The sequence below is a fragment of the Cynocephalus volans genome, chromosome 8, assembly GCF_027409185.1.
Source record: "Cynocephalus volans isolate mCynVol1 chromosome 8, mCynVol1.pri, whole genome shotgun sequence".
NCBI classification, from domain to species: domain Eukaryota; kingdom Metazoa; phylum Chordata; class Mammalia; order Dermoptera; family Cynocephalidae; genus Cynocephalus; species Cynocephalus volans.
In genome coordinates, this window is record NC_084467.1 from 64,306,780 (window position 1) to 64,319,886 (window position 13,107).

Consider the following 13,107-nt stretch of genomic DNA (forward strand, 5'->3'; position numbering starts at 1 on the left):
CTATAATCCAGGACCCTCTTCATTGGGCCTCAGCTTCTTCACTTGAAGAAGTGTGGAGAGGAAATTAAAATGTGCTTCTCTATAACTTCCACACAACAGTCATAGTTATGCCTATAGTAACAAAAAACAATCTAACTGGCATTAGCTATACACGGGTAGAAGGCATCTTATTGTGGTGATGGAAATGTTCTAAACCTGGATTGTGTTGATGGTTGCACAACTCAGTAAATTTACTAAAAATTATTACATTGTTTATTTAAAACAGGTGAAGTTAATTGCATATAAAGTATTCCTCAATAATGTTGGTTTTAAAAATCTATCTCACTCTTCTTCATGGCAGCTCTTCAGATACCCTCTACTCTCCTCCAAGAGGAAAAAAAGCCCAAACGCCTCCACAGGATACTATTTTTCAATTTATTATAGTCCAGTTTGCCCAATGTCCTTTTAAAAATTTAGAATTCAAGACTAAACACAATTTCCAGAGTGTTTAGTTTTTTCAGAATTAATGGGCTTGCTTAGAGAAATGCCTATTAAGCTCCTTTGCCCATTTTTTAACTGGGTTTACTTGTTTTTTTGCTGTAAAGTTGTTTGCGTTCCTTCTATATTCTGGATATTAATCCTTTGTCAGATGTATATTGTGCAAATATTTTCTCCCACTCTGTTGGTGGTCTTTTAACTCTGTTAATTGTTTCTTTTGCTGAACAGAAGTTTTTTAGTTTGATATAATCCCATTTGTTTATTTTTCCTTTGGTTGCTTGTGCTTTTGGGGTCATATTCATGAGGTCTGTACCCAATCCTACTTCCTGGAGTGTTTCCCCTATGTTTTCCTTAAGGAGTTTTATTGTTTCAGGGTGTATATTTAATTCTTTAATCCATTTTGTGTTGATTTTGGCATATGGTGAGAGGTATGGGTCTAGTTTCATTCTCCTACATATGGACATCCAGTTTTCCCAGCACCATTTGCTGAAGAGGCAGTCTGTTCACCGGTGTGTAGACTTGATGCCTTTGTTAAAGATCTGATGGCTGTACAGACACATGAAAAAATGTTCAACATCACTCAGCATTCAGGAAATGCAAACCAAAACCATACTGAGATACCATCTCATTCCAGTTAGAATGGCTAATATCTAAAAGACTGAGAATGATAAATGCTGGCAAGGTTGTGGAGAAAAAAGAACTCATACATTGTTGGTGGGACTGCAAAATGGTGCAGCCTTTATGGAAAATGGTTTGGAGGTTCCTCAAAAAATTACAGATAGATCTATCATATAACCCAGATATTCCACTGCTGGGAATATACCCAGAGGAATGGAAATCATCATGTTGAAGGGATACCTGTACTCCAATGTTTATTGCAGCACTATTTACAATAGCAGAGTTGGAACCAGCCCAAATGTCCATCATCAGATGAGTGGATATGGAAAATGTGGTATATATCTAAACAATGGAATACTACTTCGCTATAAAAAAAGAACAAAATACTACCATTCACAGCAACATGGATGGACTTAGAAAAATTATATTAAGTGAAGTAAGTCAGGCACAGAAAGAGAAATACCACATGTTCTCACTTATTTGCGGGAGCTAAAAATAAATAAATAGATATATAAACGGGGGGGCAGGGAAGAAGAGAGAACAATCACAATTCCTTGAAGTTATTAAGACAAGTGAACAGATATGATGTTGACGGGTGGTAGGGGGTAGAGGCAAGGGGGGAAAAGGAATCGGGAAAGGGACACGAAAATCCACTACATTGTATATTGATAAATTAAAACAAAAAAATTTTTAAAAAGAATTAATGGGCTTGCTACTCAGCTAAATTGGTATATTTTACTCTGGTAAATAATTGGTAAATACTCTGTGGTAAATCCTCTTGTAAAATAATAATACTCCAGTAGCTTAAGACTGTTTAAACAACCATATCACAGTTCAATTATACTGTATATAAACCTAAACAAAATCTCTAGACATTTTTATCCCCTACAATCAACTGCCAAGGAAATTTACTATGACTCAGATAGTGTACAATATATTTTTTTACTTAAAAATTAATACTAATGAAAATTTGAGGAAAAAAGTAAAGGAGAGAACAAAAATCAGAGTTGATAAGTGGTATATTTACTTACAGCACATTTTATGTCAGTAAACTTGGGAAAAAAATAATATTCATTTCTATGGCCATCCTTCCCAGACATGAAAAATGCTCTATTTAATACTCTACATAATAGAGTCTATTACATCATCCTGTTTTAGTCCCCTTATAGTTCATATCACTATCTGAATTTTCTTAACTTGGTTACCTTTTCATTCTTTACTTCACGTGATTAGAATGTACAGTCCTGGGACATACAGGCTCTGTTGACTTTCTGGTACAGTTTGGGTATGTTGTCCCCTCAAAGCTCATGTCGAAATCAGTGGGTAGTGAGTTCTTGCTCTATTAGTTCCCACGAGAGTTGATTTTTTAAAGGACCTTGGCATGCTCCCTCTCCCTTTCGCCTCCCTCTCCCTCTCCCCCTCCCTCCTTCTCACCATGTGATATGCCTGTACCCGCAGCCTGAGGCCCGCACCACACGTAGCCAAATAGACCTCTTTTCTTTATAAACTACCCAGTCTCAGGTATTATGTTATAGTAACGCAAAAATGGACTAATACATATTCATTCCCTTGGGACCACATCTAGTTCCACAGTTTAAAATTAAGTCCATCTATATTCAGACAAGTCTCAAAATTATATCTCTAGCCCAGACCTCTCTCCTGAACTCCAGACTTATATGTATGATGCACACAGACACAAAAACACACACATAAACTTCCATTATATATGCATTACATATATATATATACATCTGTTTATTCAACAAGTCCCACACCAAATTCTGGACTTTACCGACTACCCCACCAATCTTTCCCATCCATAACCTTCCCCATCTCAATTGATGGGCCACTCCATCTATAGGCAGTCATCTTTGACTCCTCTCTTTCTCTCACACTCCACACCCATTCCAAAAGCACATTTTATTGGTTTTGCCTTCAAAATATATACAGAATCTGACCAACTTTTCACTGTCTCCACTGTCACCATCTTGGCCAAACCTTTGCCAACTCTCACCTGTACTATTAACAACAGCTTCCAAACAAGTCTCCCTGCTTATATCCTTGCCTCACCCCCCCCCCCGCCCCCACTATAATCTATTCACACACTTCTGAGTGATCCCTTTCAACATAAGGCAAGTCACATCAAAACAAAGCTGCAACGGCATTTGTATCACTAAAGAGTAAACACCAAAATCCCTCCTCTGACCCTTTTTTACATCTCTGACCTTTTCTCTTTTGCTCACTCTCACCTCACTCAAGTCTTTTGTATTTTCTGGATGTTCTTCAATAAGAATGTATTGTTTTTATTAATAAAAAGAAGTTTCAAATGACAAAACTGTAAGAGTAATCTGCCTTTTTACCCAAATGCTTTCACTGTTAAGTACAGAATTATATAACCATGTCACGTCTTTAGAAGATAAACTAAGTTCGCAACAAGAGCTTGTAGGACCATGGATGCCTATGTTCGTGATCAAGACTTTGATGAATTGAGGCTTCTCAAATAAATCAAACTGTACAGTGCAGTAGAATTTCTGGGTTAGGAGTTGAAGTATCTTTCTTAAATCTATTATTACTTACTAATTGTAACACCTTGACTAAATCACTACTTTCTCTGTTTCATAGCTGTCTTATGTGAAAAGATGAAGAAATTATTTTGTAAAACTCATCACATACTTGTGCTCTGCAAGAGAAATACCTATGCATAGCTAACAAAAATGCATCTAATAAACCTGATTTATTCCCAAGAATGTTATTGAACATTCAAGATTAATCTGCATATACAAAGGATGACAGAGAAAAAACTAAAATACCACAATGTAAAGGGCCTGGTTGCAGAATGAGTTTACATCTTCAAAAAGACAACATCTGGGAGGCTGGCATGTGCAGCCCATGCAGAGAACTCAAAACAGAGGGGTGGTGTGGCTCACTCTCTAGTAGCTGCAAGGGTAAAGAAGTCACGATCCTAAGGTTACTGAAGAGAACACAGATTGTAAATACTCAGATGGTGTATCTCGACCCAGGGTTGGGGGCAGATGACCTGGGGGACGAAATTTCTGTCAAGATGTCCTTGGAAACTGCTCCTGGCTAAAACCAACCACCAGTTAGGACGAATAGCCTTTTGAGAGCAAGTTGGAAACTAGGTTGTAGTTGCGTCTTCACCTTAGCGGGTCGGTTCTGACAATTTTGTCACCCAACCTGAACCACTCACCGGGTCAACCGGGCTTCAAAGGCTTTAACAATTGGGAACAAGCAGCCCAGACCCGGCACAATACGACAAATCGCTAGGTAGCCATCTGCTCCAGAGACCGTTGCTAGGGAAACGGAAAGAGAATCCGGGTTCACGCCAACACGGCGCAGGCCAAGGGGCTGCGGGGGCGTGGTTACGCGAGTGACGCAAGAAAGGGGCGGGGCAGAGACGACCGGACCGAAGACCGCGCGTACGTCCTAGAGCGCATGTGTGCTGTGTTGCGCGGTCTCAGGAAAAGTGACGTTATGGCAGCGGCTAGGTCCTCTCCAAACGTATCTCTTCGAGAAGCCACCCAACGAAAACTGCGGAGGTTTTCAGAGCTGAGAGGTACCGAAAGAGGAACCGGAATTCTCCCGGGCAATGGAGAGGGAGGGTGCTTTACGTGCCAGGAGATCGGCTCGATTGTCACTTCCTGTCTGCGTCTCACCTGCAGGCCTGGGACGCTGGCTCATATTACTTTTGAGTTTTTCATTCTGTCACTGTCCTTTCTTTACGTTATGCTTGTTGCTTTCTTTTACTTTATCCCTAGTAGTATAACTATCAAAATAAAGGAGGAGAGAGGAGAGGAAAGAAAACTGTTAACATGATTAGTGAAGCTATGTATTGGTTAGCGCATTAACAGAAGTTAAATAAATCTAAAAGACCTGAAGCACTGTTTTGACCCTTACAAACAGAATTGATTTTATCCTTTATCTCCCTATTTCACGAGTTCTGTCATGTAAGCGCTTACTGAGGAGGACACAAAAGAGTGTGGAGAAATTATGGATTAAAAATTAGAAGGGTGAATGAAGTACGGTATCAAAAAACTGGCTGTGCCACTTGTCTTTCCCCGTGCAACTGTGATATTATGATGTGTATATATATATGTATGTATATACATGTAGCTTTTCATCATGGTTCCTGGCTCCCCAAAGCAAGACACTAACCTTCTCCTGCCTTTCTGTCTTGGAGCCGGCCATAAAGAAGTTTTCTGACCTACCTTGTTTGATTGTATGTCATGAGATCCTTATTTTAGAAGGAATCCTACCCCATGCCCGGGAGGAAGAAATGCTGCACAGAGGCTACGGTGAATCTGAAGAAGATTTGCTGAGTTCCCTGACCACAGTCTATTAGTGTTAGATCATACCCTTTTTGACCAAGCTTCAATCATGCCTATGCAATGAATCTTCCGTAAAAATCCCAAAAGGACTTGGTTCAGAGAGCTTACAGGTTCCTGAACACATAGAAGTTCCTGGTGGAGCAGTTGAGCGGGCGTGGAAGCTTTGCGCGTCTTCCCCAACACGTTGCCCTGTGCATCTCTTCGTCTGTATCCTTTGTAATAACCTTTATAATAAACCAGTGAATGTAAGTGTTTCCCTGAGTTCTGTAAGCTTCTCTAGCAAATTAATCGGACCCAAGATGGGGGTTGTGGGAACCTCAGTTTATAGCCGGTGGGTCAGAAGTACAGGTAAAACAACATGTGGCTTATGATTGGCACCTGAAGTGAGGGGTTGTAGTCTTGGGGACTGAGCCCTTAACTTGTGGGATATGACGCTATCTCTAGGTAAATAGTGTCTGGAAACAATTGGAGGACAGCCATCTAGTGTGCACTGCAGAACTAATGGCTTGCTTGCTGGTGAGGAGAAATCCTCATATATCTGGTGTCAGAAGCTTGTGAGAGTATTAGTGTAATGGGAGAAACAAAACTGTGTTTTTTGTCACTGAACAGCTGTCAAAAAAAATTGGTTGTATTTTTGATGGAGTGACTGCTTAAAAATACAGGGACTAATGTGAATAACCGTAAAATGTAAAGGAGTATTCGATTCTAGCTGACAGGACCAATTTGTTAACTAATAAAAACACTTAATCATCTTGTTTATCAATAAAGTAGAGATTCTATCAAAAATGCTGCCTGTCTTTTAGTGAGTTCATCAGGGATTTGAGACCTTTTCTGTTACCCAGAGTTTTATGTTATATTCTAATAGATTATGTAAGCTTTCATGGCTTATTTTGAGACAATAAAAAATGAAGTACCCATATATATAAAGTTGAAGGAACATTGAAGGAATGCATCCTGAGTTGAATGTTTCTTAGCCAACAAACAGTAAGTGGCCCTGATATGTGAAAATTGATTTTCATAACTGGATTTTAATTTGTTTCTTTGTCTCCTCTTCCTACTTAAGAATTGAGGTAATAGTCTTTGGCAAGTTAAAAGTACCTCTCTTAACCAAGAAATATTGCATCTTTCAGAATTTCTAAATAAATGGCATTGTAGACCATAAAAGGAGGCAGTAATCTAAAAGAGAAAAAAAAAAAGAACTCATGAGCAATCCTCATTAGAACTATTTTGAATCATATCCACGGGCCACTGATTATTCCCAATTCCAGAAAGCAGAAGATAACTTTTTGAAAATGATAATAAATGTTACCTCTCCCCCCTTCCCCCAGCATCTTTCCAAATAGGCAAACTTGTAACAGCTGGAGAATCTGATACTATTTGTTATAATTACCTTTTTTTTTTTCAAATAGGCAAACCTGTGGCAGCTGGAGAATTCTGGGACATAGTTGCAATAACAGCAGCTGATAAAAAACAGGAACTTGCTTATAAGCAACAGCTGTCAGAAAAGCTGAGAAGAAAGGAGTTACCCCTTGGAGTTCAATATCATGTTTTTGTTGATCCTGCTGGAGTCAAAATTGGTACGCATTTTATGGTCAGGTTTATAACATTGTTTCTGGGCCGAATAATCATTTCAGAAAAGCTTTTCTGTGTCTTACGGTTTATAAGCTGCATATCTCCACTCATGGCCATTATAAACTTTAAACTCTGAATGTAAATTCTTGTTTAGAAAGATAAAATGCTTAGCAACTGTTCTTACCCATTGTGACTTACTCTAAAAAACTTCCAGAATGTTATTTAAAAGAATTTTATTAGTTTTAATAAAATTTACTCAAATGGTGAATATTCTTTTGGATCTTATCAGTAGGGGCCTTAAAGTCCCTCCCCACCCCAAAGTTCCTTCAGAAATTTATATGAAGAAAACAAATTAGAAGAAAAATATATACTTGGCCTCTTGGGATCACAGTGCAGAATGCAGAAGAACATAGTCTAATGGCTTAAGTATTATAGAATATTTATTTTTAAAAATATATCTATATTTACTTTTAAACCATGGTTTAGGTCAACCTTTCCCTTTAAACTTCCATTGCAAATAAAGATAAATGCTATTTTCCTGAAGGCTGTTTTCCATACTTAAAGCTGAAGCCCTTCATACCAGGTATAGTATATATGTATATGACATTAGCATTGTTCTAATTAGCCAATATTGTTTTAATCCTCAGAACTATGAGGTCAGTAATTTTATTATTCCTATTGTGTAGATAAGAATCTGATGCACAGGAGTTAAATAACTTGCCCAAGGTAGCTAGTGTGGTAGTGATATTTAAGCTGTTTTTTAGGAAACCAGTTTCTAAAAATCTTTTTAGAAAGGAAATCTAATATTTGTATATTTGATTATGTCATATGGGAGAAGTACAGTCATGCATCGATTAACAACAGGAATACATTCTGAGAAATGCATTATGAGATGATCTCATCATTGTGTGAACATCATAGATTGTGTTTCACAAACCTGGATGGTATACCCTACAACATACCTAGGCTGTATAAGATAGCCTATTGTACTGAGCTACAAACCTGTAGGGCATGTTACTGTACTGAATACTGTAGGCAATTGTAACACAATGGTATTTGTGTATCTAAACATTGAAAAGGCACAGTAAAAATACAGTATAAAAGGTAAAACATTGTATAGCTATACATCCTATGGATGGATCTTGTAGGCCTGGAAGTTTCTCTGCAAGTTTCAGTGAGTAAGTGGTGAAGGAATGTGAAGGCCTAGGACATTACTTAGATTTAGGCTATACTATATTTAAAATATTCTTTTTCGATAAATGCAAAAGTATTTTCTTTATATCCTTATTCTATAAGCTTTATTCTATTTTTTAAATTTTTTATTTTTACTTTTTAAACTTTTTTTATTAAAAACTAATACTAACGCACACATTGGCCTAAGCCTACACAAGGTCAGGATCATCAATATCACTATCTTCCACCTCTATATCTTGTCCCACTAAAGGCCTTCAGGGGCAATAATATGCATGGAGATGTCATCTTTTATGGTAATAACATCTTCTGGAATACCTCTTAAAGGACCTTACTGAGGATGTTTTACAGATTTTTTTTAATAAGTAAAAGGAGTATACTCCAGCAATTAAACGGAATAGTATAATATATAAACCAGTAACATAGTCATTTATTACCATTATCAAGTATTATGTATGTAATTGTACGTGTGTTATATTTTTATATGACTGGCAGTGCATTAGGTTTGTTTACACCAGCATCCCCACAAATATGTGAGAAACGTACTGTGCTATGATGGCAATGACAACTATGATGTCAGTAGGTGATAGGAATTTTCAGCTCCAATCTAATTTTATGGGACCACCATCATATATGTGGTCCATTGTTGACCAAAATGTTGTGGGGCGCCTAACTGTAAATGGATTTTGTGATTTGTAACTCTATATGAATGTTTATACTTAACACTCATACTAATGTTACAGATTGTGTAATTTATAATTATTTTATTATTTTGGGGAGAATATTAGCTCATTATTTATTACTAAGGGCTGCTTTCCAGGTTTCATTACTAATTGTTTGTTTGCTGCGAGATATATTTAATTTTATTTTGCCAATACCTTTGCTGTCTGTCTACTGAGTTAATTACAGCCAAAAGCCATATCTTTAAAGTTATCACATCTAAATTTACCATCATTACAAAATTTTAGTAGATGTGTATGAAATAAATTGTCATTTTTAACTTTATTTTTAAGGAAATGGAGGATCAACACTTTGTGCCCTTCGATGTTTGGAAAAGCTATATGGAGATAAATGGAATTCTTTTACCATTCTATTAATCCACTCTGGTAAAGTTATTGATCCACTTCACTAATTTACATTTTCTTTTGAGTATTTCACTTTTGATACCTTAGGGATTTTTTTCTCCCTTGCAAATACTTTCCTTTTCCTTTTTTTTTTTAATTCTTGAAGTTATTCTGCTTTGAAAACAAGTATTTCATGCTTTTCTTGGTATTTTTAGCTTGTAAGTAGCATAGTAATTTTTATAAAATTTATCCTTAATATTGTGTCACATACATCATCACATCAACTTTTCATAGATGTTGTTTGGGTTTTGGTATGCATATAGAAAACTATTTTCCTAAGACAGAACTTATTAAAATTTGAACATTTCTCCTCTACTCATGGTTTAGAGTGGATTCTTGCTGTGAGGGAGAGGCTGGTTTAGTACTGTCATTACTAAATTTTTGGCAAAACTTTCTGCCTTGCAGTTTTGTCTGATTATTGGTAGCCACAGTCTGCAGTCTTTAAAAGAATTTTTAAAATAAAAGAAAAAAATGATTAGACATGGAGTTAACAAGTAAGGATATAAGGGAGAAACACACAGAAGAGGATATTCTAAAACAGAAAAGTAGAAAGGACGTATTCTTAGAATAAAAGATAGTTTTTTAATTGATTTATTTTTAATTTAATTTTTACTTTTCTACATATGCTAGGGTGCTGATGAAAACTTTGTCATGGACTGGCACTAGTCCAGCGATAGGTATTTTAGAACCAATCATTCATCTACATGGTTTCCAACACACTCTCTAATTCTTTTGATTCGTATACAGAAAAATAATTCTTTGTAAAGATGATGCATAAGTAAAGTATCCAGGTTCTGGTTTTAAGACTAATTAAAAATTTTTTTTTTTTTAAATTATAATTTTGTTTTAGGAAAAAATTATTACCAATTTAGTAAAAATTAAATTAGACACCAAAAAATACATAGTTAAAAATAGATCATTCTTACAGTGCTAAGCTTTACTATTGGCTAGTCTTTGGAAAAAGGAAAAATAGAAAATTATTATTAGCTCTCATTTGTTGAAAATGTACTATGTGCCAAGTGCTTGAAATGTATTGTCATAAAACATGAGACAAGTATTCTACATTTGCTGATTTGGAGTAAATCCAAAGATGAACAACTAAAAAGTGGTGAACCAGGTTTGAACTCACTCTGTCTAACTCTTTGTCTTTCTCTGGCTATGTAAGCCTGCCTCTCACTATAGCTAGTTACAAAAGATGCAAGATATTTAATGTGCTTAAGAGAACACACTTTTCAAGGAATTGAAAAATTACAAAACTCATCCCTAGAAGGAAAAAGCCCATTTAAATTTAAAACAAGTATAAATTTAAAAGTGCTTTATTTCCTTTAAGTGTATGTAATAATTTGGGTTGGCTGGTTAGCTCAATTGGTTAGAGCAGAGGTGCTGATAACACCAAGGTCAAGGGTTTTGATCCCAGCCACAAAAAGAAAAAGTGTATGTAATCCTTTGAGGAAAGACACTGCATCTGGAAATTAGTGTTTAATCATTATATTTCAGAATTGGCATGTTAGTTTTTTATAACTTTTCTTCCCTATGAAGTAAATTTTTAATGTAGGAATTTAAATATGGCTGAAATTTATCTTTTAAAATGTAAATACAAAATCATGTAATCCGTGGTTTTTATTTGTTATCCATTTGATTCAAAACAATTCACAGGCTCTACAGTACATTAGAATTCTTTCCTAATCTAGATTCTTTAAAACTTCATTATATCAAATGACTGCAGGAGAATAGCTATTTGAATTTTTAACCTGCATGTCATTACAGGTTGTGTATATTAAATATCTTTAGAGACATTTTGAGTTGTAACTGATACCCCTGGGTTTTAAAAATCTTGCAAATAATAACACATTTTAAATATTTTGTTTCATTTTATAGGTGGCTATAGTCAACGCCTTCCAAATGCAAGTGCTCTGGGGAAAATTTTCACTGCTTTACCTCTTGGTAACCCCATTTATCAGATGTTGGAATTAAAACTAGCCATGTACATTGATTTCCCCTCACATATGAATCCCGGGGTTCTGGTTACCTGTGCAGATGATATTGAACTTTATAGTATTGGAGAACTTGAGTTTATTAGGTTTGACAAACCTGGCTTTACTGCTTTAGCTCATCCTTCTAGTTTGACTGTGGGTACCACACATGGAGTATTTGTCTTAGATCCTTTTAATTATTTGGAACATGGAGACCTTGAATACCGGTCTTGCCATTGTTTTCTTCATAAGCCCAGCATAGAAAAAATGCATCAGTTTAATGCTGTGTATAGACCTAGAAATCTTTCTCAACAGGACTTTGCAGGAGGTGACCCTGCCTGTTTTAGATTAGACTCTGAGTATGTCTACACAGATAGCCTATTTTATATGGATCATAAATCAGCTAAAAAGTTGCTAGCTTTTTATGAAAAAATAGGCACAGTGAACTGTGAAATAGATGCCTATGGAGACTTTCTGCAGGCTTTGGGACCTGGAGCAACTGTGGAATACACCAGAAACACATCAAATGTCACCAAAGAAGAGTCAGAGTTGGTAGAGATGAGACAGAGAATATTTCATCTTCTTAAAGGAACATCACTAAATGTTGTTGTTCTTAATAACTCCAAATTTTATCACATCGGAACAACTGAAGAATATTTGTTTCATTTTACTTCTGACAGCTGGTTAAAGTCAGAGCTTGGGTTACAGTCCATAGCTTTTAGCATTTTCCCAGGTATATCAGAATACTCTGGTAAAACATCTTGTGTTATTCAAAGTATACTGGATTCAGGATGTTCTGTGGCACCTGGCTCAGTTGTGGAATATTGCAGATTGGGGCCTGATGTTTCAGTTGGGGAAAACTGCATTATTAGCGGTTCTTGTATCATAACAAAAGCTGTCCTGCCTGCATATTCTTTTGTGTGTTCCTTAAGCCTGAAGATGAATGGACAATTAAAATATTCATCTATGGCATTTGGAGTGCGAGATGACTTGAAAAAGAATGTTAAAACATTGTCAGATATAAAGTTACTTCAGTTCTTTGGGGTCTGTTTCCTGTCATGCTTAGATATTTGGAATCTTAAAGTTACAGAGGAACTGTTCTCTGGAGACAAGACGTGTTTGAGTTTGTGGACTGCTCGCATTTTCCCAGTTTGTTGTTCTTTGAGTGATTCAGTTACAACGTCTCTAAAGATGTTAAATGCTGTCATGAACAAGTCATCATTCAGCCTGAATAGCTATAAGCTATTGTCCATTGAGGAAATGCTTGTCTACAAAGATGTAGAAGACATGATAACTTACAGGGAGCAAATTTTTCTAGAAATTAGTTTGAATAAAAAGCAATCTGATTTAGAGATATCTTAATATTGTATACTTTGTCTTTCTCTGAGCAAGACTGCAAATATAGGCATTTTCATAGACTTTTTTTTTCATTTTATTTCACTGAAGTGAATTAATGAAAACTGTATTAATGTAATTGCTGTGGCATAATATTAATAACACAAGACTACAGATAAATTATATTTTGATGGGAGAATATTTCCATTATAGATGTATTTTATCTTTACACACTCAAACATATTCATATATCTTATAAATTTTGCCTAACATTCTGTTCCACAGGAAAACACATATCTATACAAAAATCTCAGTTATCTCTAGGGAAAGTGGTAGGAATTATTGAGATTCACTGATAGTCATATAATTTCACTATGGACATTACTTTCATCTCCTATTAATCCCTTTAACAGAACTGTTAAGTTACCAGATGGACTGACTTTACTTTCCATTTCATATTTCCTGTTTATA

General features: G+C 35.9%; 1 protein-coding gene across 2 annotated transcripts; it reads left to right on the forward strand.

Moving 5' to 3' along the window:
• The first annotated feature begins 4,548 nt into the window (after positions 1 to 4,548).
• Positions 4,549 to 12,663, forward strand: FPGT (fucose-1-phosphate guanylyltransferase). Of its 2 annotated transcripts, none has more exons than XM_063104385.1 (4): positions 4,549 to 4,669; positions 6,851 to 7,018; positions 9,218 to 9,310; positions 11,207 to 12,663. In XM_063104385.1, exons 1-4 carry the CDS (start codon positions 4,549 to 4,551, stop codon positions 12,661 to 12,663), a joined length of 1,839 nt encoding a protein of 612 aa, XP_062960455.1. The 2 variants fall into 2 exon arrangements, with proteins under 2 accessions (XP_062960455.1, XP_062960456.1); XM_063104386.1 differs by having other exon boundaries at positions 4,588 to 4,669; positions 12,024 to 12,190.
• Positions 12,664 to 13,107: the final 444 nt, after the last annotated feature.

Coding starts and splice junctions, on each gene's coding strand:
- FPGT (XM_063104385.1), top strand. CDS start 4,549: ATGTGTGCTGTGTTGCGCGGTCTCAGGAAAAGTGACGTTATGGCAGCG. Junction 4,670..6,850: donor GAGGTTTTCAGAGCTGAGAG/GTACCGAAAGAG, acceptor TTTTTCAAATAG/GCAAACCTGTGGCAGCTGGA. Junction 9,311..11,206: donor CATTCTATTAATCCACTCTG/GTAAAGTTATTG, acceptor TTCATTTTATAG/GTGGCTATAGTCAACGCCTT.